Consider the following 20,827-nt stretch of genomic DNA (forward strand, 5'->3'; position numbering starts at 1 on the left):
ACGATACGACCACTAGTGCTTTCGGGAACGATGTCAGATGGCAAGACAAGAAGAAGACTGGTTACTGTCATTATCGCCCATCCATCATCGCCATTAACTGTCAATAACCTCAAGATGGTCCCATAAAACGTTCTTCCTCAGATGAAGATGAATTTGCCATACCATACCTCCCAGCTCAATCCCTACACGCGTCAGAAAACGTCATTCAAACGATTGCGTGGTCATTAGTTGCAGTATTATTTTATATGCATTTATCATTAAATAAAAAAAAATTTATCAATACTGATGTTCTCTGTCTTCAAAATTTGGATTTTGTATTTTACATTTGGTAGGGTATGCAATATTCTAAATGGGTGAGATTGTGAAAGATAAGAAAAAGAACAACAAGGATGAATAGGATTTTTATTGGAAAAGTTGATAAAAAGATCTATCCCACAATGAATAAGATTAACTAGCTCTCAGCAATATCATCATCATTCAATCAGCTGAAAAAAAAAAAAGAGAAACAGTAAAACATATAAGGTAAATGAATTTTGTTTTTTTTTTTTAATTGATGTTAGAGTAAAGTAAAATAAAATAAAATAAAAAAAAATGGAAAAGTGATGATAATTGATTTTGGAGGGGAGTGTGTTAAAAAAATATATATATTAATTAGAGAACAATAATTGTCGAGCATCCTTTTCAGCTTGTTCCTTGTCCGAGATACCTTTGCTCCAATTGGATTCCAACCATGAAGTCCATTTTGCACTTGATTCTTGTTGTTGTTGTTGTTGTGTTGGCCTTGGTTTGGTCGGTAAGCGTATAAATATATCTTCTGTGCCAATAATATAAAACATATGATATGTGTCTCGACAAATTTTGTATTGCATACCGGAACGTACAAAAATATCCTGTCGTACATCATCAGCTTCATCACTACGATGATTCATGTTTCTACAAGATATATATATTAGCAATGTGTTATCTTCTATCATTCTTTTTATTTACCTTTTGAGAAATCGTGGTGTCAAATCAGATGTATTGATGCCTTTAGTAGCATTGGCCCAGTCAATATAATTGGAAACATATTCTTCATAGTCATCACGGCTGTTTTTTTCGTAATCTTCATCATCTCCACTAAGAATTTGAATTGATAAGGTCCTACGAATGGTATCCTATTGAAAAAAAAAAAAATGAATGAGTACAATTCATGCATCACATCAATAAAACTTACAAATGCTATGTTAAATAGGACTTCTTCTTTGCCCACTATATCTTCCACACGGAGTCGGTAATCACCAAGAATTTGAGCATCCACATGTTCCAAACTATGATCTTGCTTAAATAAGTCCAATAGCAAAGGTGATTTATCATTGGAAATAATCAAATGTGTCTAATAAAGCAAATATATAAAAATCAAGATCAATCAACTTATACTTTTTTTTGGGGGTAGAATTCACTTACATGTCGGATGAGTGCAAGCATAACCTTGTCGATTGTAAATAAAACATATGCCTTGCTTCCAAAGATATATCGTGATGATTCTTCAAATAAACTTTGATCTATATCACCTTCAAAGAACTTTTCAATCAAAGTCAGTAGTGCCTGGTAGTAACCTTTATTGAACTTCAAATGGAAATCTATAGAAAAGAAAAGGTCAATAAGTTTTTCTTTCTTTCTTTTTTTTTTTTTTTTTTTTTGTTATAATTTTACCAGAAATAGCTTTTGATTTTAATCCCAAATTCAGAGCAGCCTTATTTTCCCGTTTTGTCTTGATAGGATCCTTCTTATACTCTTCATCCAAAGATTTCATTTGACAAAGACGTTCATAGATTAACTAAAATAATAATCAATATAAAAGATCAGTATATACCTTTTTTTTTTTATTACTTTTCCCTAATTTACCTGATATAATCGGAAGAAACAATAAAATTCACTATCAGCAAACAAATTATATACATGTCGTTTATGTGAAGTATCACCAGTAGTAGTGGTGGTAGTAGTAGTAGTTGGCGTTTGTTCTTTGGGTAAAGCACGCTGTTGATCTTCTTTTTCGTTATTTGTTGGGATCTCCTCCTTTGTTGTTTCCTGTGATTCGTCAGTCTTCACATCATTATTGTTTGCTTCAGGTACATCCACATCCGTTTCGGGTTGTTCTTGTTGTTGTTGTTGTTGCTGTTGTGGGATGGAGTCAGATTCCGAGTCGCTTGGTACCGTCGCATCCAATGAAGTACTTGTACCACCAGTCGTAGTAGTATTTGATGGTGTAGATACTCCAGATGTATGAGTTGATGATATATTTCTTGTCAAGATATCTTTCAAAGTGGATCGTTTGCTGTTGCTTCCATTATTCTTCTTTATACTTCGTGTTGCAGTTGTTGTTGAAGATCCATTACGTCGAGTAGCCATGATTGCATCACCATCAGAATCGTACGATTGAATTGATCTTGATTCCTCATCTTCTTCATCATCCGCTTCATCAGCAGCTTCGTCATCATCGGCTGCCGCTTCTTCATCACCATCCTCTTCACCACCAACACCGTCACCCATCACTTCATCATCACCAGTACCATTGCTATCATCCACAACAGATACGTCTTGTCCATCTGGAGTAATACTATCTACATCAAAGATCAATGGAAGTAGAGTTTCCATAAATGATCGCATTTTGTCTTGATTTTCTGCACTATAGAGCTCCGTTCGATCGAGAAAGTAGTATATCAGTCGCATCACATCCTTGAGCACAGATTTTTGGTCAAAAACAAAAGTGAATTGTGGAGGTTTTCTTGCTGGAGCCAGTAAAGTTGTCGTTGTGGTGGTAGATGAGGAAATTTCACGTTCTTGTCTATGTTGATGGTATTCTTCTTGTTGTTGCATCCGCCGTTCTTCGATTTCAGTGATAAGATGTTTTGTGGTAATGCTTCGTTTGTCACTTGATTTGAATGTGATGCCTTGATAATCCAATGCCTTCAAATAGTTCTTTGCTTCTACTTCACGCCAGATCTTGTTCCATTCACGCTATAAAAAAAAAAAGGATAGAATCCTATGTTAAAACTTTTGATAATAATTTGTTGTTTGTTTTTTTTTTTTTTCTTACCTGAGCACGTTTCCATTCATCATCCTTTTGTTTCAGTCGCTTTAATACAATAGGTACTGTCTGTGCAGGGCTACTGTGAAGTAGTCCAATGACCTGTAGACCTTTATCATTACCATAAATCTTCTTGATGATGCGTTGATAGATAGTTTTGGAAGGACCACCAAGTCCAACAGGTAGAGTGAATTCTGCTTTTTCTTCAGGAGTCATGGCTGAAATTTTCTTCATAATAGGTTCCAAAAGTGCAATGGTATTGAGATTGGCTTCAATATTCAAATCATAATCATATCTAGTTAAAAAAAAAAAAAATAAAACATCATGATTAAAACATCATCAGCCACTGCGTAAATTATAATTCAAATCATACCTTTCTTCCTCCACACGATGTAAAGCTTCTTCATATTGATTCTTTTTGGATGTCACATAACCACTGTCTTCGCTTGCCCAAGTAGGATGTGAGACATATTTATCATTCAGAACTTCTAAACATAATTCATCCTTGCCAGAACATACTTGACTTTGTTCCCACTGATAAAGAAAAGAGAGAAAGAAATAAAGGTTAAAAAGTCAATTATTCCCATTTGCAATGAAATGATCCTTACCGATTTAGGAATAAGTCGATAACTTGGACCACAAGCGCGACACGTCGAAAGATCAGGTTTGTCAAGATCAGCAGGTACATTTTCCACAATTTCATCTTTTCCATCGTAACCAACTAAAGTCTTGAACATATCAAATAATTCCTTGTTACCGCCGATAAAGCCTTCCACACGATTCACAAGTACGTTTTGATCCACGATTTGTTGACTGAATAGATTCAATACCTTGAGGAAAGCATTGTATGTGGCCTTGCTACCAATGTATTTCTTGACCTGTTCAAAGAACTCTACTTCTTCACCAGAGACAAAAGGCCGTACCATATCTTGATCTAATGACATGCCAGAGCGTACATCAGATGTTTGGGTGTCCATCTTATTTTGTAATTTGCTTCGCTATATATATATATATATATATATAAATATATAAATATTGTTAAGGATCATCATCGCTTTCTTTTTCTTTCTTGTTTTTTTCTTCTGATTTTGAAAACATTGCTTTTTACCTTTGAGATGCCAGAAGTCAACATATTCGTCGCCCGTTTTTTTCGTCCTTGAGGACCACTGGATAAACCAGGCACCATCACCAGTCCTTTTCGACCTAATTTTTCAATAGTGAATAAAGAAGGTAAATATCATTTACTTTGTTAATCATAACTATATATATATTTACTATGAGGTGTAGATGTGTAAACAGCAGTGGATGCACCACCTGTAGTATCCGGTAAAAATTGCTTGAATTCTGCCAATAGATCACTATCACCATTGAATAAGACTTGTACTTGACCATACACTTCTTGGATTGGACGTTGTTCTTTTTGGTATGTTTGTAAAATTTCCAAGAACTGTTTATAAATGTCAGGATCACTTGAAAATCGGTTCTACAAATAATAAAATAGGAGTTTAATGAATATGAATGTATATCACTACCCGAACTGTTCAACAAAAAAAAAAAATTGTTACCTTTATTTTGTTGACATAATTAATGGCATGATTGAATTCCACTGGAGCTCGACGGTTTCCTAGACCATCATCTACAGGATGATGTAATTGTTGAGGTACCATATGAGGGTGTGGTTGTTGTTGTTGTTGATGAAGAGATTGATTAGGATGATGAAGTTGTTGAAGATGATGTTGCTGTCCCGGTATAGGTGGTGGAAGATGTTGTTGTCCAGGATGTTGTTGTAAATGATGAATAGTCATTGATCCAGTACCATGACCTCCATCTCCATACATTGTTGTCGTTGTTGTTGATGACCCAGGTGGAATTGTTCCATAACCGCTATAGCCACCAGCAGTTGTTCCGTAATACAATTGTTCATGAGTAGGAGCACCTGTGGTTTCTGAGCCTAGTCGTAATGGTTCGCCAGCATTAGTAGTGGTTGTTCCGTTAGGTGTTGTCACTTTAATAATGTCGTGGGAGTGTTCATCAGTGATACATTCAATACAGTAACCAGGTGGTAAGAAAGTGTTGAATCCAGATATCAATAAGGGATGACCACGGAAGAGAGTAGACACACGTTCAATCACTCCTGGAGTATCGATTCTATAGAGAGAGAAAGAAAAAAAAAATAAAGAGTTAATAATGAGTAATCACTAAAAAGAATGACATCGTTCCAATTTTTTTTTTTTTTTTGGGTGACTACTCACGCTTGACTTTTGAAATCCTTCATGATATCCAGGAATTTGTTGTAGACTTCAGGATGTTCTGAGAATTGTACTTTTACTTGATCCAAATAAGTCAAGGCATCTTTAACATTAAGAGGTCGATAACCATTTTGTGTATTGCTACTACTGGAGACGTTGGAAGTAGGTGCTGCGGTAGATGATGCTGTCGCACTAGATTGTGTTGTATTATTTTGACGTTCATCGTTTGCACTTGATACTGCTGTCGTCGTTTTGCCTGTAGTAGTCGTTTCTGTCACATTGGCTTCTGTAGTCGCACTAGTTGATTCCATTGTGTTTGTGGATGGACGGTTATCCATATCGTCTACTTTTGTGGAAGAAGCTGATGGAGATTCAATTGCAGATGTAGATGGCTCTTCAGTTGGTGGTTGTTCTTTTGAATCTGAAGGTGCATTGGGCATATCAATATCCATTTCCTGGTGATCACCATCGACTTGTTGTTGTTCATGAGGAGACTGTTCAGTCGTTGATTTGCCAGGTGAGAGTACAGCAGCAGACGTTCCATTTGTAGATTGATCATGATTATCGTTGGATGAAGTTAATATCGATTCTGGATGGTTGACTTTTTCATCAGATGCAGTATTTGGTAGTTGTTCCTTTAGTGAAGATTCAGCTTTTGGCGATTGGTCTTGCTGTGACGATGATGATGCAATTGTCATTTCAGGTTTATGTTCATCGTGGGTATTGTTGTCAGACTGAATTGTCGTTGTTGCTTCGGTAGTTTCTAATTGAGCGTCAATATCCATACGGTCAGACGTTGTTGTATGTTCATTTGCGGCTCTTGTTGTTGATTGTTGGTCATTCGTTGAATCCGACTTTGCAGCTTCCTGATCATCCATAATTGGTTCTTCTGTTCTGTTTTCACCATCAGCGGGACCTGATCTGGAGTTGACTGGTGTTGTATCTGAGAAAGATGTTGAATCTGGGGTTTCCTGTACCGTAGGGGCTTGAACGGAAGTCGATTCTCCTATAGAAGAAGAAGGTGGTGTGGTGACGGCTGATTCTGTTCTTACCGTAGTATTTTGTTGAGTCGATGACGAGTCGTTCGTTCCCATATTGGAGTTCGGGTTGACTGAAGTATGTGTATCGAGAGAAGTTGTTGTTGCTGTTGCTGTTGTTGTCGTAGATGGTAGACTTGTGTCGTCTTTTTCTAGAAGTCTAATAAAAGTATTGAAAGAATAATAAAGAATTTGTTAGTTAAATCAATCTAATAACATGAAATGTTATAATCTATATTTGAAATATACATACTTTGTCACCGGTGGAGTAGATTGTGTCTTGTTTGAGTCACCGTCTGCCATATATGATAATACGAGAGTTGAAAGGGGGAGAAAAGAGAGTGAGAGAAGAAAAAGAAAACTATTAATGCGCGTAAATAATTAATCTAATAGAGTAACTAGTACAATTATGACACGTTCAAAAGTAGTAAACGCGTTTTTTGACGTAATGTTGTAGTGAATTATGGAGGAGACAGGAATCAAAGTAGACGGAGAGAAGGTGAGAGAAAAGTAGAAGAGAAAAAAGAAATAGAGAGAGAGAGAAGCAAGGAAAAGAGGAGGAAGATCGAATTTCGTGGTCAGTTCTTCAAAGTCACACACTCCGACATCACCCTTTTTTTTTTTTTTTTTTTGTAATCACAAGTTTATACAGTGAAATGATTAATCATGGACAAATATATAGAAGGTTTTTATTATTTAAAATAAATAGGATAGATTGTCTAAATATTAGAACAACTAACATTTGGGAATGATGATATGCATGTAGGCAATACAAAGGAAGGAAGATGAACGGACAATAAATATAAAAAAGAAGAAGAATAAATGACGGATTGTATATGTAATCTTATCTATATGTAAGTTTTGTTGGATACTTCAATGAGATCATCCTAATCACAGCATTTCAGCAGATTTTCGAACCAATCGGAGTACCTTTTTCTTGAATTCAGGGTAGTTTTCACGGAACTCTTTCTATATATATGAAAGATGATATTAGTATGTAATATCCGATAGTTCTTTGTATTAACTTACAGCTGCTTCGATATTGGCAGGTGATTCATCATTTGGGCTTGATAACATAGAAATCACTGATAGAAGAATGGTTTCAACAGTATGAACAGGAGACCATCTTTCACTAGCTTGTTCATAACCATATTTATCATCACCAGGAGGATGCTAAAAAGTAAAAAGAATGAATTTTTTAAGAAAAAAGAAAAAAAAAATCAACCTTCCTATTGTTTCAACTTGACTTACCAAAATAGAGATGCATACCGTACCATCAGGGTAAACTAGTTTAACAAAAATAATAATTCCGGTTAGATCACATGAGCCAAAGCCAATCATCATTTCATTTCCTCCACAACTTCTTTTTTCCTTTTTTTTTTTTAACTTACCATTTGGATGATACATTTCAGTACAAAACTTCAAGGTAGGAGGCATAATTGGATATGTCTAATTAAATATAAAAAGAAAAAATAAATATATAAAAAAAGTTAAGTAACATAGTAGTTCCATATGAGGCAAAAAAAGATAAATAAAAAAACTTACGGGTGGGAAAGTCATGATAGCTCTGAAAAATCCGCCTTCGCTGAGAGAGAAAATGCATATAAGTCAAACTGTCAAAAGAGAACAATAGAAAAGAAAGACTTACTATAAAGTATCAGGAGCACCCATAACCATGATTTCCCACTAAGAAAAATAATAAAATAATAATAATAATAAAAGTTGAAAAGAGATTAGATTCTAATATCAAAATACAAGTTATTCAAAAGTTGTTCTTACTTCATAAATATTGTCATCTACTAATCCTGCAGAGAATCCGTCTACTGGGTTCCGTTGAAGATCTAAATCATGATCAAAAATTAAAAAAAACATAAGTGTGAGAAAATTTTCTTTATTAAAGTACAATTATATTAAGAAGAGAAGAAAAAAGAAGATGATAAAAAAAAGGTACTTCATTTACCTTTAAGTTGTCTTTTAAGAAGAAGCGCACTTGAATCGGTGGAAGCCATGTTGAAAAAGAAAAGGAGCTTTAAAATAAGAGGCAAAAGAAAAAGAAGAAAAAAAAAAAAAGAGAGAGAGAGAAAAATGGCTGACCAGACCAAAAAAAAAAAAAAAAAAAAATATGACGAATTGTTAAATCTCCGTCAGCTTATTCGCTGTAGCTCATCATATCATTATACATATCAATTACAAAAAAAAAAAAAAAAAGAGGCAAAGACAAAAAGCATTCTTTTTTTATTATTCATCTAATTCATACACATAATCATCTTGATTATCATCATCATCGTAATATTGATCATCTTCATCTACTACTTCTACACTAATGATTCCGTTATAAATAATATAAGCCAATAAAAAAGTGACCCCACCAGCAATGGACCATATGCGTTTTCGTTCAAAATCCAATTGAGCTTCACTTCTTTTCTTCTTTTTATCACTACTTGACATGTATTGTACTGCATCATCCTTGATACTACTGAGAAATCCACGAGGATTATTGATCATTGTACGCCATAAAGAGGGAATATCATCGGATGGTTCAGATATTTCGACATCTTTCTGATCAGAGAAGTATGTCTGTTGGAATCGATCACAAAATCTTGCAAGTCTTGGGTATTCTTCCTTCAAAATATGTTGTAATCGATTATGAGCAAGATCGGGATAGTAATGTAAAGATAGATATCCGAAGACAATACAATCCAAAGTCGTTGCACTATACAAAACAAAGAAAAAAGAAAGTTAATACTATGATTCTAAAGAGAAAGTAAAAAAAAAAAAAAAAAAAAAAAGATTATTAATTACCTATCACCAAACATATATTTCTTATCACCAAGTTTATCATTTAATACATGATAAGTTTCTCTTGCCAATCGATACATCTACACAAAAATGTTATTTAAAAAAAGTCATTACTTGATAATAATATTAAAACCTTACTTGATGCCATCCAGTGCGTTGAAGTTCCTTCATTTCATCCTTTTCATTTTCAGGTAAAGTTGTATCATCCGAGATAATTTCCACATCGTATTTTGCAAGTCGAGATTTTGCAGTCTTTTTCAGTTGAATGGGTACAAAATAACGAGAAGGAAATGATAATAATTTCGCATAGGTAGGACGAATCGATTTAACAAAGTTGGTCATGTCAGCATACCAAGTAAATAGCTTATGTATTATATAGAAAAATTCGAATTAGTATAAATAAATAAATATATATATATATATAATGTCTTGAATTTACCATGCAATCATAAAGTTTCTCCTGAACAAGAGCATTATATCTAAAAAAACATAATATTGAAAATAGATATTATAATGAATTCATATACAAGCTATTTTTTTTTATTTATTTATTTATCTGCTGTTAGATCACTTACGCTAGATAATCCGCTTTTTCAGCAGGAGATAATGTAGCATTAGCATCGAATTGTTGTTTCACCAAATAAGAAAGAATACGATCAATACCAGCAATCCAAGTTGCACCATGTTTGAGTAATGGTAATTCACCTTAATAAATAATAAAAGTAAGAAGACAAAAGTTATTATTGTTATTGTTGTTACCTGTGGGACTTGTTTGAGGATCGTTAGCGTGTACGACAGTATAATCCAATTCCAAAACTCGTAAATAAGATTCAATGACAATACACTTGGGATCAATAGAGGGTGCTCCTAAAGCTGGGCTCCATACATATAACTGCATTTTGACCATTATATATATATATATATATATATAAAAAAGGAAATAGAAGAGCAAAGAGAAAATGTCAAAAGTAAAAAAAAAAAAAATATTAAAATATACTTAAAACTCCGGCCCTTGATTTTTGTGAGAACATGACAGAAAAGATCATTTCTTTCTCCTAATCTTATAACAAAAAAACATGATTAAAAGATTTCTGACTTGTACCACACGAATTCAATCTAAATACAAAGTAGATGGTGATGGATTGGTAAATAGATACTCATTGACTCGTTTATTTTTACTATAAGGCTTTACTTACGCGACATTTTCTTTTTTTTATTATTTTAGCCTTTATCACCTACCTGGTCAGTCAATAGTTTATTGAATACATCTAATGACCAAACAAGCATATCAGATGAACAACTAGATCATTTATGTCGATTAGCACAACTTTTACCACCGAAACAAGCAAAAGACCGTGAACAATTGAAAAGTGATATGAATGATCTCACTCGGTTTGTCCAATCCATACAACAACAAGACTTTGGGAAAACGGAACCACTCTCTCATATTTGGCAAGAAACAACAGGAATGAATTTACGAACTGATAATGTCATTAATACTGACAAGGTGAATGGAACAAAACTCTTGGAAAAAGCAAAACAAATCAGCTATCCATTCTATACAGTCAAAGGACAATATCAAGCAGAATAATTAAAGGATAGATTAGTCACATAGATTAACCAAACACTTATATGTATATATATTCACTAGGAAATAATAAAAAAAAAAAAAAGAAGGAAATCAATGTGGTTTATTGTATTTGTATTTTATTGATGTTTTGAAATAATGTATTGTTTGTATCAAAAAAGAAGTGTAATCAATGGAAGTCATATTGAAGATGCAGAACATAAATATATATAAAAAAAAAAAAAAAGAAAAGAGATAAAACTATGCTATAGAAGAATAAAAAAACAATCTATCTATTTTCCCTTGACGGATCGTTGTACTGAACGAATAGAAGCATTACCAGAGTCCTTCATAGATTCATGAATAGAACCAGTATCCTTCAACTTTCGTTTTTCATCCAAATCCTTCTTTGTTTGTTCTTCCATATCACGAATATCTTGAATAGTCATACCAAACCATTGATCTGTCCAGCAAAATAGTTGTCTATAAAAAAAAAAAAGACGATGTAGTGATCGGTAAAACTATTCAACCGATGTTTTTTTTTTTGTTACCTATGGAATTTGATGAAAAGGTTGTGAATAGAGTTTGCAATGAATGATTCGGTCTTGGATTGGATCCCAAACCATTTGAATTCAATGTAAACAAGCTTGTAACAAGTCATAACAGGGTCACATTTCTTTTGCCAGTCAGGGTCTACCAGGGGACCACGACCCGTCTTTTGGGAATGGAATAACTTGGGATCTTCGGCAGGTTTATAATCTTTACTATCAATCTTGTCATGAGCAATGTCAATGATCACTACTTCACGTTTCTTGAGATCTATATAATAAAATAAAAAAAAAAAAGATAAGCTATCAATTTTTTGTTCTATTTCTTTTTTTTTTTTGTACCTTCTTTAGAAATATTCAATGCGTTTTCAAGTTCACCACGAGAGCCATCTACATGTAGAGTTTCATAAACGATCGAAAAGTTATCTTTCATCCAACCATTCTATAAAAAAAAAAGAATATTAGTTGATTTATGATATGATTTTTCATCCAATCCTTTTTCATTTACCTTCAAAACTAAGTTTCAATGACAACAAAAAAAAAAGATAACAAAGAAACCATGGTAGTAGTAGTAGTAGTAATAGAATAGAATAGAATAAGGATTATAAAAAAAAAAGGATAAGAAAAAAAAAAGGAGTGAGTACTATTCACATGGTCACGGTCCATCCCCTTTTGTGAATTCTTCCCTAATAATGATTTCTATATAGTGATGATATTCCTCCTTTCCATTCCATTTCACTGATAATTTTTATTTTTTTCATGTCTTTGGCCCCAACGTCTCCTTTTTTTTTTCTGTCTAGTTGTCTTCGCCCACCACACCCGATCCTCCCCTTGGAGAAAAATAAGATTTGTTGTTACCTGTTTTACAATAAGGATATGCGTTCCAAGCCTATATAAGAAAATATGAAAAAAAAAGATAATGAGATGGTATTCTACAAAAAAAGAAGAATAATAAATAATAAATAAATTTTTACTTCTTCATAAAGATCTAAAGCACCAGTAGGAGCAATGGCACGAACAAAAGCAGGGACACGAGAAGCTAAACGATAGATCTTGTATGTATATTGACCTTTTTGACCATCAGCATTTTCGTAAGGTTCATTCTTCAAAACTTCTACACCTTCACCACCACCTGTGGTTTCTTTTGAAGCCATGGCCGTAGAATAAAGTTGAGCTAAAACAAAAAAGACAAGTTTGAGTTGGGGAGTTATATATTAATAAATAGTTTTACTTACCAACTTGATATTCAGCTTGTGTACAGTTATTAATGACACGGAATTCTTTGATAAGCATAGTTGATGAAATGAAATGAAAGAAAGTAAAAAGAAAAGAGAAAAAGAGAGAAAGAAAAAAAATTGATTGAGAAAAGGGGGAATGAAATTCCTTTTGAGATTCAGTCACAGCCAGCTAAAAAAGGAAACAAATGGAGTGAACTTGATTTCCATTCTTTTACATCATGTACTTGAGCCATATTAAGCATAAGCCAAGGAAATATAATAGTTTGACTTTTTTTTTTTTTTTTTTTTTTTTTACTCACATTCCCATTATTTGCTCACACTAGAATCCATTCCCGATTTAAAAAAAACTGTCAAACACTATAATAACGCCCAGCCAAAAAGGCTTTTTTTTTTCTACTTCAGCCTCATTGTCTAAAAATAATATTGTTATCATCATATCCCTTTTTTTATTTATTTTTACAAATTTGTCATATAAAATAATAATATTTACTAAACTACAATTTTATTATACTAATAATCTATATATGCTAACCATCCCTGTTAGGATGATCTTTTTCTCTATCTTGTGACCTTGCGTCTCGGGTGTTACCATCGGATCATTGACTTGCCGCTAATTCTATATTTGTTGTCTTCTTGGTATTGGTTCCTCTTGTTCTTCTTTTTCCACCTTGGCATCATTGACTGTTTGATCATCATCATCAGAATCATCGTCATCAGAATCATCTTCTTCACTACTATTACCACTGCTACTGCTACTACTACTGCTACTATTATCATCATCACTGCTGCTACTATCCATACTTTGGTTTTGAACTGTATATTTATCTTCGAGTTGTATTGAAGAATCTAAATGATCTTTCATCCATATATAAATTGTTGGGTATTCAATGATCCGTTCACCTTTCAAACATTCAGCAATAGGTTGATCTAACATGGATGTCAAGTTGATAAACATGTTCCGTTTACCACCTTCCTTTTTCAGTCCAATCACCCAATCATTCATGCTTGTTTCTGTGAAATGACGCACCTGATGTCGGATGGTTGCATAGCTATTTCGTCCTTGTGGTTTGTCGGAGAGTAACATATTTTCAAACACACCTTGTAGAGACTTGGCACTAGGACATCTAATTGAATCATACCAAAGTCAGTCTCTCCCCCTTGTTTTTCGTGATGATCATGATAGAATAACTTACGAATGCTCCAAAACGCGTTCTTGTGAATCATCCATACAAAAATAAAATTCCAATGTCCAGAATAATTGTTTCATCCTATCACAGAAGAAAAAAAAAGAAAACAATGATCACATTAGTTTATCATTCTTCCCCCTCTTCCCTCCTTTTTTTTTTTTCTAGATATTCCACTTTTTTTTCTATTTTGCAGAAAATCATCCTAATCAATATATACTTTACTTGACACTATAATTAGTTTGATTCGCTTTACGCCTTGACATACCAGCTGGTAACATATCGTAAATAATACCCATTTCTCTAGCATGTTTGACAACCATTTTCAATCTATGTTCAGCAGGACCTATTAGTTTTTTTTCTTTCAATCGACTTCGGATCACATTATCTGATTGTCTTGACATATCTTCCAAGTAAACATAATCTATCAGGCAAAACAAGAATATTAGATCATTCATAGTTGAAGCATGATTCTTTTTTCTTTTCTTTTTTTTTTACCACTCATCATATTCGATTCATTATAGTCTTTCATAGAAACATAATGAGTTTTACTTCTTTCACCAGAACAAGATTGAGTTTGTTTATGTTGTTTGACGCAGATCACTGAGCAAGATCGTATATCACAACGAGGACATTTGTATTTTGAAGGTTGTTCATTGCATACTTGACATACATTTATATCCATTGTTGATTTGGTGAGGGGTATTGTTTTTTTTTGTCGTAATAATTAGCAGGTAAAAATAAATAATTTGCACGGTAGTGAATAAAATGGTTTGCAGGTGATAAAAAAGTGATTTGCGTTGCGTATAAGGGAACAAAAAAAAAGTTGGTTTCCAATTCAAAAAAAAAAAAAAATCATTCAATGATATTGACTTACCGACTAGCCGCGTTACCAGCAAGCCGCATTTAGAGATAGGTACAAGCGATAGCCAACATAATTTCTTATAGTTTTGTCTTCTATTTTATACTTTGCTATATACATTGATATTCAATATGGACTTCCTGTTGGATCAACCTATTCCGTATCTATAAAAATGTGCATAAAATAAAAAAAAATGAATGCATTCAAAAAGAAAAAAAATAACAAACATAATTATATTAACAAAGTACGTAGGAATAAAATAAAAAAAAAAGGCTATGAGAGTTCTATACTGTATTTCGCATTAAAAAGAGAAAGTCAATTACATTTATGTGATTTATTTTTATTTGAATCTTTCTAGCGTTGTTTATGCTATAGCAAAGTGTCAGTACGAAAAAGGGAGAAAACTGTAGAAAGAGAACATATTCCATATTAGGAAACTCGATTGATAGACACACACCCACACACACACTCTCTATCATACTTTTATTCATCATCCTTATTCCTTCTTTTTTTTTTTTGAGAAAGAGAAGATAATATATATTGGATGATGGATATTTGAAGGTTTAACTGTGCAGTATCATTTGAATGATGATCATCATCATTTATTTGTAGCTCCTTAGATCTCTATATGTAAAGCTCAATATATTTGAATCAACAACATCATATTTGTTAATTTCATTTCCTAAATAAAAAAAAAAAAAAAAAGATACTTATCTCAATACATTGGTTTGTGATTTGTCTTACTAAACTATATACAAGAAATGGTTCAATGTAATCATGTGTAACATACCTTCATGGAGCACTGACTTTTTTTCTTGTCTAGTATGTCATCTTTCACACTCTCTACCTTTTTAGAACATTCTATCAAAAAAAAAAAAAAAAAAAAGGAAAAGAAATAAAATAGAAAGTTGCATATTGATAAAAGTGGGTTTTTTTTTGTTCATGATATGCACTTTAGTTATTTTTAAGGACAAGTTACAAATTTATTGTATTCCCGCTTTGTACGTCCTCTGATTCCATCTAATTTCTATTCGGACCTCTTCACCTAAATATATTTACTCAAGATGTCTTTTATTATAACTTTTTGCAAAAAAAAAAAAAAAAAAAATGTGATAATAATTGGAATACTAATAACAACATAATAATAATAGATAGAGATAAGGGGGGTAGTAGTGAGAGGAAAGAGATTATAATTTATTTGGTACGCTTGTAGATCTTGTCCATGAATTCAGTAAAGACAGCCTTCTTGACACCAACAGATTCATCCACCTTGTTGATCAAAGTAGTAAGTTCTTGGAAAGATTTATCTTCATAAGCCTTGTAGATACCTTCAATATCAAGTTCAATGTAAAGAGCTTTGATCTTGGCTTCGGCTTCAGCATCCTTCTTACCATAGTTATCCTACCAACAAAAAAAAATATTTATTATCAGTCATTTTTTTTTTTTTTTTAAATCATAAACTTACATCAAGGATCTTGCGTTGTTCAGGGTTAGCTTTAGCCAAAGCTTGATTAATCAACCAGGAACATTTGTTATCTTGAATATCAGTACCAATCTTGCCAATGAAAGCAGGATCACCATAACAATCAAGATAATCATCTTGAATTTGGAAGTATTCACCCAATGGAATCAAAATAGCACGAGCTTCGTCATAAGCAGATTCATTCTTTACACCATTCATAAGCATACCAAGAGCAACAGGAAGATAAAAGGAATAGAAAGCAGTCTTGTAAATAACAATGAATTTATGCCTATCATAATAATAAAAAAAAAGAAGAAAAATAAATCAACCAATTTATTTTCAAATATGATAAACTTACTTTTCCACTGAGAATTTGCTCAAATCAACCTTGTCTTCAGGAGCAGTAATAAGATCACACAATTGACCAAGTTCAGTTTGGAAGGTGACTTCATGGAATAATTCAATCAATTCAACATAGTAATCAGTAGCCTTGAAATACTTTTTCAAAAAGATATAGATACAAGATTCTAAAATAAAGGCATCATTGATGGCTACCATACCAACACCATCTTTTTTATACCAACAAGGTTGACCACGACGAGTAATAGAAGCATCCATAATATCATCAGAGACAAGGAAGAAAGCTTGAAGCTAATATTATTACCCAAAATAATAATTAAATATATATATATATATATCTTTTCGTCTATGTTTATATACTTACAAATTCAACAAGCCAACCTAAAACGGAAGCTTTGAAAATGTCATCTTCAGTAACAGCATCACCTTTCAAAATACGAATGGTATCAACAACAGAGAGACCACGATTAAGTTTACCTAATATAATTGAAATTATAATTCACAAGTTACTTTTTCATTTTTTTTTCAGGTACTCTTTTTCTTTCTTTCTTACCACCAGGAACATTGTAGAACAAATTCTAGTTTAAAATAAGATGATAAATAAATAAATAAATAAAAAAAAAAAGAAACGCGATATAAAAAAAAAAGAAACATTTTTCGACTAAATAATATGACTTACTTCTTTGGTCCATTCATAAGCATCTTCAGGCATGTTGTATTTACGAAGTTCAGCAAGTACTTCTTCTGCAAGATTGGGATAAAGTTCCAAGAAGGCTTTACGGTTTTCTTCCTTTTGTAACTTGACAGCGACCATTATATCTAAAGATATTTAAAAGGGGTGAATAAATAATATACAAATAGAAAAAACAAATATTAGTGACTTACATATTGATTCTTTCTAAGAGTGGATGGTTAAAGAAGAAGAAGAAAAAAGAAGTAGAAAAAGAAAACCCTCCTTAAAGAAAAAGAAGAAAAAAAAAGCGGAGATGTAATGTTGAACTAGGCTACATTACTTGTCAATCAAAAATATTTTTTTTTGATCCACCCCTCTCATAAAAATCGGACGTCACATTTTTTTTTTAATTGAGTATTTTGTGTGTGTGTGTATGTGTGGTTGACCCTGAGGGCTCACTCTAATAGTTGGGGGAGCGTAAAAATAAAAAAAAAAAAAACAAAACAAACCCGGTCATTTTTTTTTTTCGTTCAACCCTTCTCCTCTTATTTTTTTTTTTCCTTTCCTTCTTTTCCTTTTTACAACTCTAGTTAGAAATGGCTTCTCGATTTACCCGTTTGACTACCGTCGTTCCTCAAGTATGTAGATATATATAAAATAAATTACAATCAACACGAAATAGAATGATTGGGAAAAGAAACAATATATATATATTCAGCATATACACACCATACTTTACGCAAAATGAACAATATTCAAGAGAAAGATATATTCATTCTTTTTTTTTTATTATTATTTTATTTTATTATTATAGTTGACCCGAGGTTATGCTGCTGCTGCTGCTCCCAAGGTAAAAATAAAAAAGTGAATTAATATGAAAATATATATTCATATATTTAATTTTTTTTTTTAATCTATAGGCACCTCTTGCTCTCTTTGGTCTTGATGGTCGTTATGCTACTGCTCTTTACGTCGCTGCTGCTCGTCAAAACGCTCTCGATGCTGTTGAAAAGGATCTCAAGTCTTTCGAAAAGATCGTTGCCAAGGATAAGTCTATTGGATCTTTCTTGGAAAACCCCACCATCTCTCTTAAGGATAAGAAAGAAAGTGTTCGTTCCGTGTTGGCCAAATCTGGCAAGGCTCACAGTTTGACTGAAAATTTCTTTGATACTTTGGCTGAAAATGGTCGTCTTCCTCAAACTGTCAAGGTGATTGAATCTTACTCTGAATTGATGAGTGCTCACCGTAACGAATTGCCTCTTGTTATTACTTCTGCTAAGGTATAATTGTTTTATATAAGGAGGATATAGAAAATGGATTATTTTATTTATATATATATATATATATTATAGGAATTGGATAAGGCTACTTTGAACAAGGTTGTTGATTCTCTTCAAAAGAGTCCTCTTGCTGAAGGCAAGAAACTTCTCGTTTCTAACAAGGTTAAATCTGATATTCTTGGTGGTCTTCTCGTTGAAATTGGTGACAAGAGCATTGATTTGACTGTTTCTAGCAAGCTTGCCAAACTTAACAAGCTTGTCACTGGTAAATATATATGATAAAATTAAAATATTTAATAATAAGAAAAAAAAATACTCATATTTCCTTTTTTTTTTTTTAATATAGATTCTATTTAAGTGATATGTTAGTACGTAATAGGAATAGTCAGTTGTTTTATTTTATTTTTATTTTATTTTTTACATATATACACAGAATAAAGAACAAAAAGATTAGTTTTTTGTATCAAAAAGATAATTGACTGGGAATTTTACATTTGTACAACCAAAAGGAAAAAAATAAAAAGACTTTTCTCCAAGATAGATTGAAATTTCCTTTATTTTTTTTTATTTTTTTCTTTCCTATTCTTTTTTTTTTATTCTTTTTTTTTTTTTATTTTTTTTTTATTATATGGATATCCTTCAAACTTGATTTTTTTTTTTTTTTATTTTTACCCCTTTCCTATTGATAAACCTCCCCTTTATTGTTACTGTTATCTAAAATCAAACTCCTTTTTATATTCTTTTTCTCTTTTTTTTTTTTTCTCTCTTTTTATTATTATTATTATTATTATTATTATTATTATTACTCTCAATGTCTGTGGTTTCAGTACAACAACAACCTCATTCAATATCTCAACATGGTATGAAAGAAATTAGTCCTGGACTTGAACATACATATTATCCTCCTTCTCAGCTTATGATGGGAACAGATAAACAAACCAATTCAATAGACAAACCAAGAATGGAACTTGTTTTGACTCATAATCAATTGATGGAAATACCCTCCCAACAAAATAATAACGAACCTTGTACAGTTTGTAAAGATATGGATGGAAATATTCTCTTTTATCGTCCTTCTATGGCTTTACATACTTTATTTCAAGTACATGACGATTCTCCTTCACGATATTCAAACCAACGACTAGTAACAAATAAAACATATTTGGATACCGATCATCAAAACAATCATGATAATGATGATGACACAATACACAACAACAACAACAACAACAACAACAATGATATAAATGGAAAGGAAAATCAAATCATCCAGACTAGTGATGAGGATGGCATCGATGATGACGAGACCCAACAACGATTAGTGATTCCAAAACATCGACAATTATATGTAACACTTTATGATAATCATCATCTTCCATTATGGTCTTTGATAGAACAAGATTGGCACACCATGACATTATTATCTCGACAAACACCACAGAAATATATGCTCATGACCACCAGTACCTTTTCCTTTTCATGGGATCAACGACCTTATCAATGGCGTATGCAGATGGCGGACGACGGAACATCCATGGATCTATTATGTGAAAAATGTCATTACGATCAATCGAAGGTACCCATTGCTTTACTCACCAAACAAGCGACTCGACTCCTTTTTTTTGAAAACAATGAAACAACCATGCATGCTATACCGAAAGACGTGACTGATCATGGCGCTTCTTCTTCGAATAATCCTTTTAGATCTTTATTGTCTGACAAACACCGAGTGGATGATTTGGACAGTTTCTTGATTCTCTCCAGTTTATTACTCAATGATTTAATCCATTCTCAACTTCGTGCTTTGGGTGGTGGGAAAGATGCCATGATGATGATGATGGAACGACAACAACAAGCTCTCAAAGAAGAAGAAACCATTCAATTGACTCAATCACGTTATCATCAAGGATCGGTAGTTAATTTGCGTGATGATGATGATATTGTTGTTTCCACTCATGACAATAATCCAAGATGGTCTTCTACAGGTTCTATGAAAAGTTTGGAACTTGATCCTGGTATTTGGCGTTGCTGGTGGGGTTATGGATGTTGGTGGACTTTCTTTCCTTGTTTTATGCCTGGTGGTTGGTTTGATCGTCGTGTTCGAAGACATCATCATCGATCAAGAGTCACTCGTAGGATGCAGGTAATCAACTTGAAAAAAAAATATTTTTTTTTTCCTCTTATATTCATTTTTTTTTTTTTAAATAGGGATGGCAACAACAAGAATAGTTCTCTCAATCATTCCCTTTCCTTTTGTATATATGTTATTCCTTTTTGATTATATATTTATCTTTTCATCTGTTCTTTTATTTTTCATCTTTTTGTATCAGTATCCCTCCTTTTTTTTTGTAGATGATTCCCCCCTCCTCTTCCCTTTTTTATATATGTTCTATTTTTTTTTTTATTTCAAAACTTGTGCCTATCGTTCATTTTTTTTTAAAAGAAATAAGTAAAATTCATGTTTTATTTTATTTAATGGATCCTCTTTAACTGACTATGAT

General features: G+C 32.5%; 9 protein-coding genes across 9 annotated transcripts; 3 read left to right on the forward strand and 6 right to left on the reverse strand.

The window, feature by feature from the left end:
• Window positions 1-647: 647 nt before the first annotated feature.
• On the reverse strand, window positions 648-5,627 carry BX664DRAFT_268933 (uncharacterized protein; the record flags this gene model as incomplete). Its single annotated transcript, XM_051541026.1, has 17 exons — window positions 648-915; window positions 988-1,154; window positions 1,214-1,372; window positions 1,444-1,619; window positions 1,693-1,816; window positions 1,885-2,154; window positions 2,254-2,504; window positions 2,598-2,819; window positions 2,913-2,997; window positions 3,077-3,362; window positions 3,441-3,601; window positions 3,676-4,065; window positions 4,176-4,222; window positions 4,382-4,550; window positions 4,633-4,691; window positions 5,004-5,215; window positions 5,320-5,627. 17 exons carry the CDS (start codon window positions 5,625-5,627, stop codon window positions 648-650), a joined length of 3,354 nt encoding a protein of 1,117 aa, XP_051396911.1.
• A 1,386-nt stretch (window positions 5,628-7,013) lies between these two features.
• BX664DRAFT_340217 (ubiquitin-conjugating enzyme/RWD-like protein) lies at window positions 7,014-8,420 on the reverse strand. Its single transcript, XM_051546778.1, has 8 exons — window positions 8,314-8,420; window positions 8,133-8,194; window positions 8,002-8,039; window positions 7,899-7,938; window positions 7,745-7,802; window positions 7,605-7,639; window positions 7,383-7,526; window positions 7,014-7,322 (listed from the first exon to the last, which is right to left on the reverse strand). Exons 1-8 carry the CDS (start codon window positions 8,360-8,362, stop codon window positions 7,245-7,247), a joined length of 504 nt encoding a protein of 167 aa, XP_051396912.1. The 5' UTR covers window positions 8,363-8,420; the 3' UTR covers window positions 7,014-7,244.
• A 140-nt stretch (window positions 8,421-8,560) lies between these two features.
• On the reverse strand, window positions 8,561-10,082 carry BX664DRAFT_285339 (uncharacterized protein). The gene is made up of 6 exons (XM_051541671.1): window positions 9,912-10,082; window positions 9,728-9,857; window positions 9,592-9,631; window positions 9,291-9,515; window positions 9,156-9,232; window positions 8,561-9,066 (listed from the first exon to the last, which is right to left on the reverse strand). Exons 1-6 carry the CDS (start codon window positions 10,057-10,059, stop codon window positions 8,592-8,594), a joined length of 1,095 nt encoding a protein of 364 aa, XP_051396913.1. The 5' UTR covers window positions 10,060-10,082; the 3' UTR covers window positions 8,561-8,591.
• A 114-nt stretch (window positions 10,083-10,196) lies between these two features.
• BX664DRAFT_361539 (uncharacterized protein) lies at window positions 10,197-10,808 on the forward strand. The gene is made up of 2 exons (XM_051548247.1): window positions 10,197-10,297; window positions 10,378-10,808. Exons 1-2 carry the CDS (start codon window positions 10,229-10,231, stop codon window positions 10,741-10,743), a joined length of 435 nt encoding a protein of 144 aa, XP_051396914.1. The 5' UTR covers window positions 10,197-10,228; the 3' UTR covers window positions 10,744-10,808.
• A 143-nt stretch (window positions 10,809-10,951) lies between these two features.
• Window positions 10,952-12,662, reverse strand: BX664DRAFT_340223 (uncharacterized protein). The gene is made up of 6 exons (XM_051546779.1): window positions 12,503-12,662; window positions 12,242-12,441; window positions 12,082-12,156; window positions 11,610-11,709; window positions 11,271-11,538; window positions 10,952-11,202 (listed from the first exon to the last, which is right to left on the reverse strand). Exons 1-6 carry the CDS (start codon window positions 12,558-12,560, stop codon window positions 11,013-11,015), a joined length of 891 nt encoding a protein of 296 aa, XP_051396915.1. The 5' UTR covers window positions 12,561-12,662; the 3' UTR covers window positions 10,952-11,012.
• Window positions 12,663-12,788: 126 nt separating this feature from the next.
• On the reverse strand, window positions 12,789-14,500 carry BX664DRAFT_340227 (uncharacterized protein). Its single transcript, XM_051546780.1, has 4 exons — window positions 14,188-14,500; window positions 13,915-14,113; window positions 13,699-13,773; window positions 12,789-13,629 (listed from the first exon to the last, which is right to left on the reverse strand). Exons 1-4 carry the CDS (start codon window positions 14,372-14,374, stop codon window positions 13,122-13,124), a joined length of 969 nt encoding a protein of 322 aa, XP_051396916.1. The 5' UTR covers window positions 14,375-14,500; the 3' UTR covers window positions 12,789-13,121.
• A 1,164-nt stretch (window positions 14,501-15,664) lies between these two features.
• Window positions 15,665-17,315, reverse strand: BX664DRAFT_340229 (farnesyl pyrophosphate synthase). Its single transcript, XM_051546781.1, has 7 exons — window positions 17,259-17,315; window positions 17,053-17,192; window positions 16,927-16,951; window positions 16,738-16,850; window positions 16,372-16,664; window positions 16,017-16,302; window positions 15,665-15,952 (listed from the first exon to the last, which is right to left on the reverse strand). The coding sequence occupies exons 2-7, from the start codon at window positions 17,185-17,187 to the stop codon at window positions 15,746-15,748; spliced, it is 1,059 nt and encodes a 352-aa protein (XP_051396917.1). The 5' UTR covers window positions 17,188-17,192; window positions 17,259-17,315; the 3' UTR covers window positions 15,665-15,745.
• Window positions 17,316-17,565: 250 nt separating this feature from the next.
• Window positions 17,566-18,796, forward strand: BX664DRAFT_340230 (OSCP/delta subunit of ATPase). The gene is made up of 5 exons (XM_051546782.1): window positions 17,566-17,684; window positions 17,861-17,896; window positions 17,967-18,326; window positions 18,399-18,591; window positions 18,673-18,796. Exons 1-5 carry the CDS (start codon window positions 17,643-17,645, stop codon window positions 18,681-18,683), a joined length of 642 nt encoding a protein of 213 aa, XP_051396918.1. The 5' UTR covers window positions 17,566-17,642; the 3' UTR covers window positions 18,684-18,796.
• A 291-nt stretch (window positions 18,797-19,087) lies between these two features.
• Window positions 19,088-20,827, forward strand: BX664DRAFT_388367 (uncharacterized protein). The gene is made up of 2 exons (XM_051549471.1): window positions 19,088-20,469; window positions 20,535-20,827. Exons 1-2 carry the CDS (start codon window positions 19,138-19,140, stop codon window positions 20,553-20,555), a joined length of 1,353 nt encoding a protein of 450 aa, XP_051396919.1. The 5' UTR covers window positions 19,088-19,137; the 3' UTR covers window positions 20,556-20,827.

This window comes from Halteromyces radiatus (assembly GCF_025201355.1).
Source record: "Halteromyces radiatus strain CBS 162.75 chromosome Unknown BX664scaffold_8, whole genome shotgun sequence".
Lineage (NCBI taxonomy): Eukaryota > Fungi > Mucoromycota > Mucoromycetes > Mucorales > Cunninghamellaceae > Halteromyces > Halteromyces radiatus.

Coding starts and splice junctions, on each gene's coding strand:
- BX664DRAFT_340223 (XM_051546779.1), bottom strand. CDS start 12,560: ATGCTTATCAAAGAATTCCGTGTCATTAATAACTGTACACAAGCTGAA. Junction 11,710..12,081: donor CAAGGGGAGGATCGGGTGTG/GTGGGCGAAGAC, acceptor TTTTTTTTATAG/AATGGTTGGATGAAAGATAA. Junction 11,203..11,270: donor CTTTTCATCAAATTCCATAG/GTAACAAAAAAA, acceptor TTTTTTTTATAG/ACAACTATTTTGCTGGACAG.
- BX664DRAFT_388367 (XM_051549471.1), top strand. CDS start 19,138: ATGTCTGTGGTTTCAGTACAACAACAACCTCATTCAATATCTCAACAT. Junction 20,470..20,534: donor GAGTCACTCGTAGGATGCAG/GTAATCAACTTG, acceptor TTTTTTAAATAG/GGATGGCAACAACAAGAATA.
- BX664DRAFT_340229 (XM_051546781.1), bottom strand. CDS start 17,187: ATGGTCGCTGTCAAGTTACAAAAGGAAGAAAACCGTAAAGCCTTCTTG. Junction 16,952..17,052: donor CTTATGAATGGACCAAAGAA/GTAAGTCATATT, acceptor ATTTTAAACTAG/AATTTGTTCTACAATGTTCC. Junction 16,851..16,926: donor GTTCTACAATGTTCCTGGTG/GTAAGAAAGAAA, acceptor CAATTATATTAG/GTAAACTTAATCGTGGTCTC.
- BX664DRAFT_361539 (XM_051548247.1), top strand. CDS start 10,229: ATGATTAAAAGATTTCTGACTTGTACCACACGAATTCAATCTAAATAC. Junction 10,298..10,377: donor AAGTAGATGGTGATGGATTG/GTAAATAGATAC, acceptor TTATTATTTTAG/CCTTTATCACCTACCTGGTC.
- BX664DRAFT_285339 (XM_051541671.1), bottom strand. CDS start 10,059: ATGGTCAAAATGCAGTTATATGTATGGAGCCCAGCTTTAGGAGCACCC. Junction 9,516..9,591: donor AGAAACTTTATGATTGCATG/GTAAATTCAAGA, acceptor ATAATACATAAG/CTATTTACTTGGTATGCTGA. Junction 9,233..9,290: donor AACGCACTGGATGGCATCAA/GTAAGGTTTTAA, acceptor ATTTTTGTGTAG/ATGTATCGATTGGCAAGAGA.
- BX664DRAFT_340227 (XM_051546780.1), bottom strand. CDS start 14,374: ATGGATATAAATGTATGTCAAGTATGCAATGAACAACCTTCAAAATAC. Junction 14,114..14,187: donor TGAATCGAATATGATGAGTG/GTAAAAAAAAAA, acceptor TTTGCCTGATAG/ATTATGTTTACTTGGAAGAT. Junction 13,774..13,914: donor CAAACTAATTATAGTGTCAA/GTAAAGTATATA, acceptor CTTCTGTGATAG/GATGAAACAATTATTCTGGA.
- BX664DRAFT_340217 (XM_051546778.1), bottom strand. CDS start 8,362: ATGGCTTCCACCGATTCAAGTGCGCTTCTTCTTAAAAGACAACTTAAA. Junction 7,939..8,001: donor GGTGCTCCTGATACTTTATA/GTAAGTCTTTCT, acceptor TTTCTCTCTCAG/CGAAGGCGGATTTTTCAGAG. Junction 7,640..7,744: donor TGAAATGTATCATCCAAATG/GTAAGTTAAAAA, acceptor TTGTTAAACTAG/TTTACCCTGATGGTACGGTA.
- BX664DRAFT_340230 (XM_051546782.1), top strand. CDS start 17,643: ATGGCTTCTCGATTTACCCGTTTGACTACCGTCGTTCCTCAA. Junction 17,685..17,860: donor TGACTACCGTCGTTCCTCAA/GTATGTAGATAT, acceptor TTATTATTATAG/TTGACCCGAGGTTATGCTGC. Junction 18,327..18,398: donor TTGTTATTACTTCTGCTAAG/GTATAATTGTTT, acceptor TATATATTATAG/GAATTGGATAAGGCTACTTT.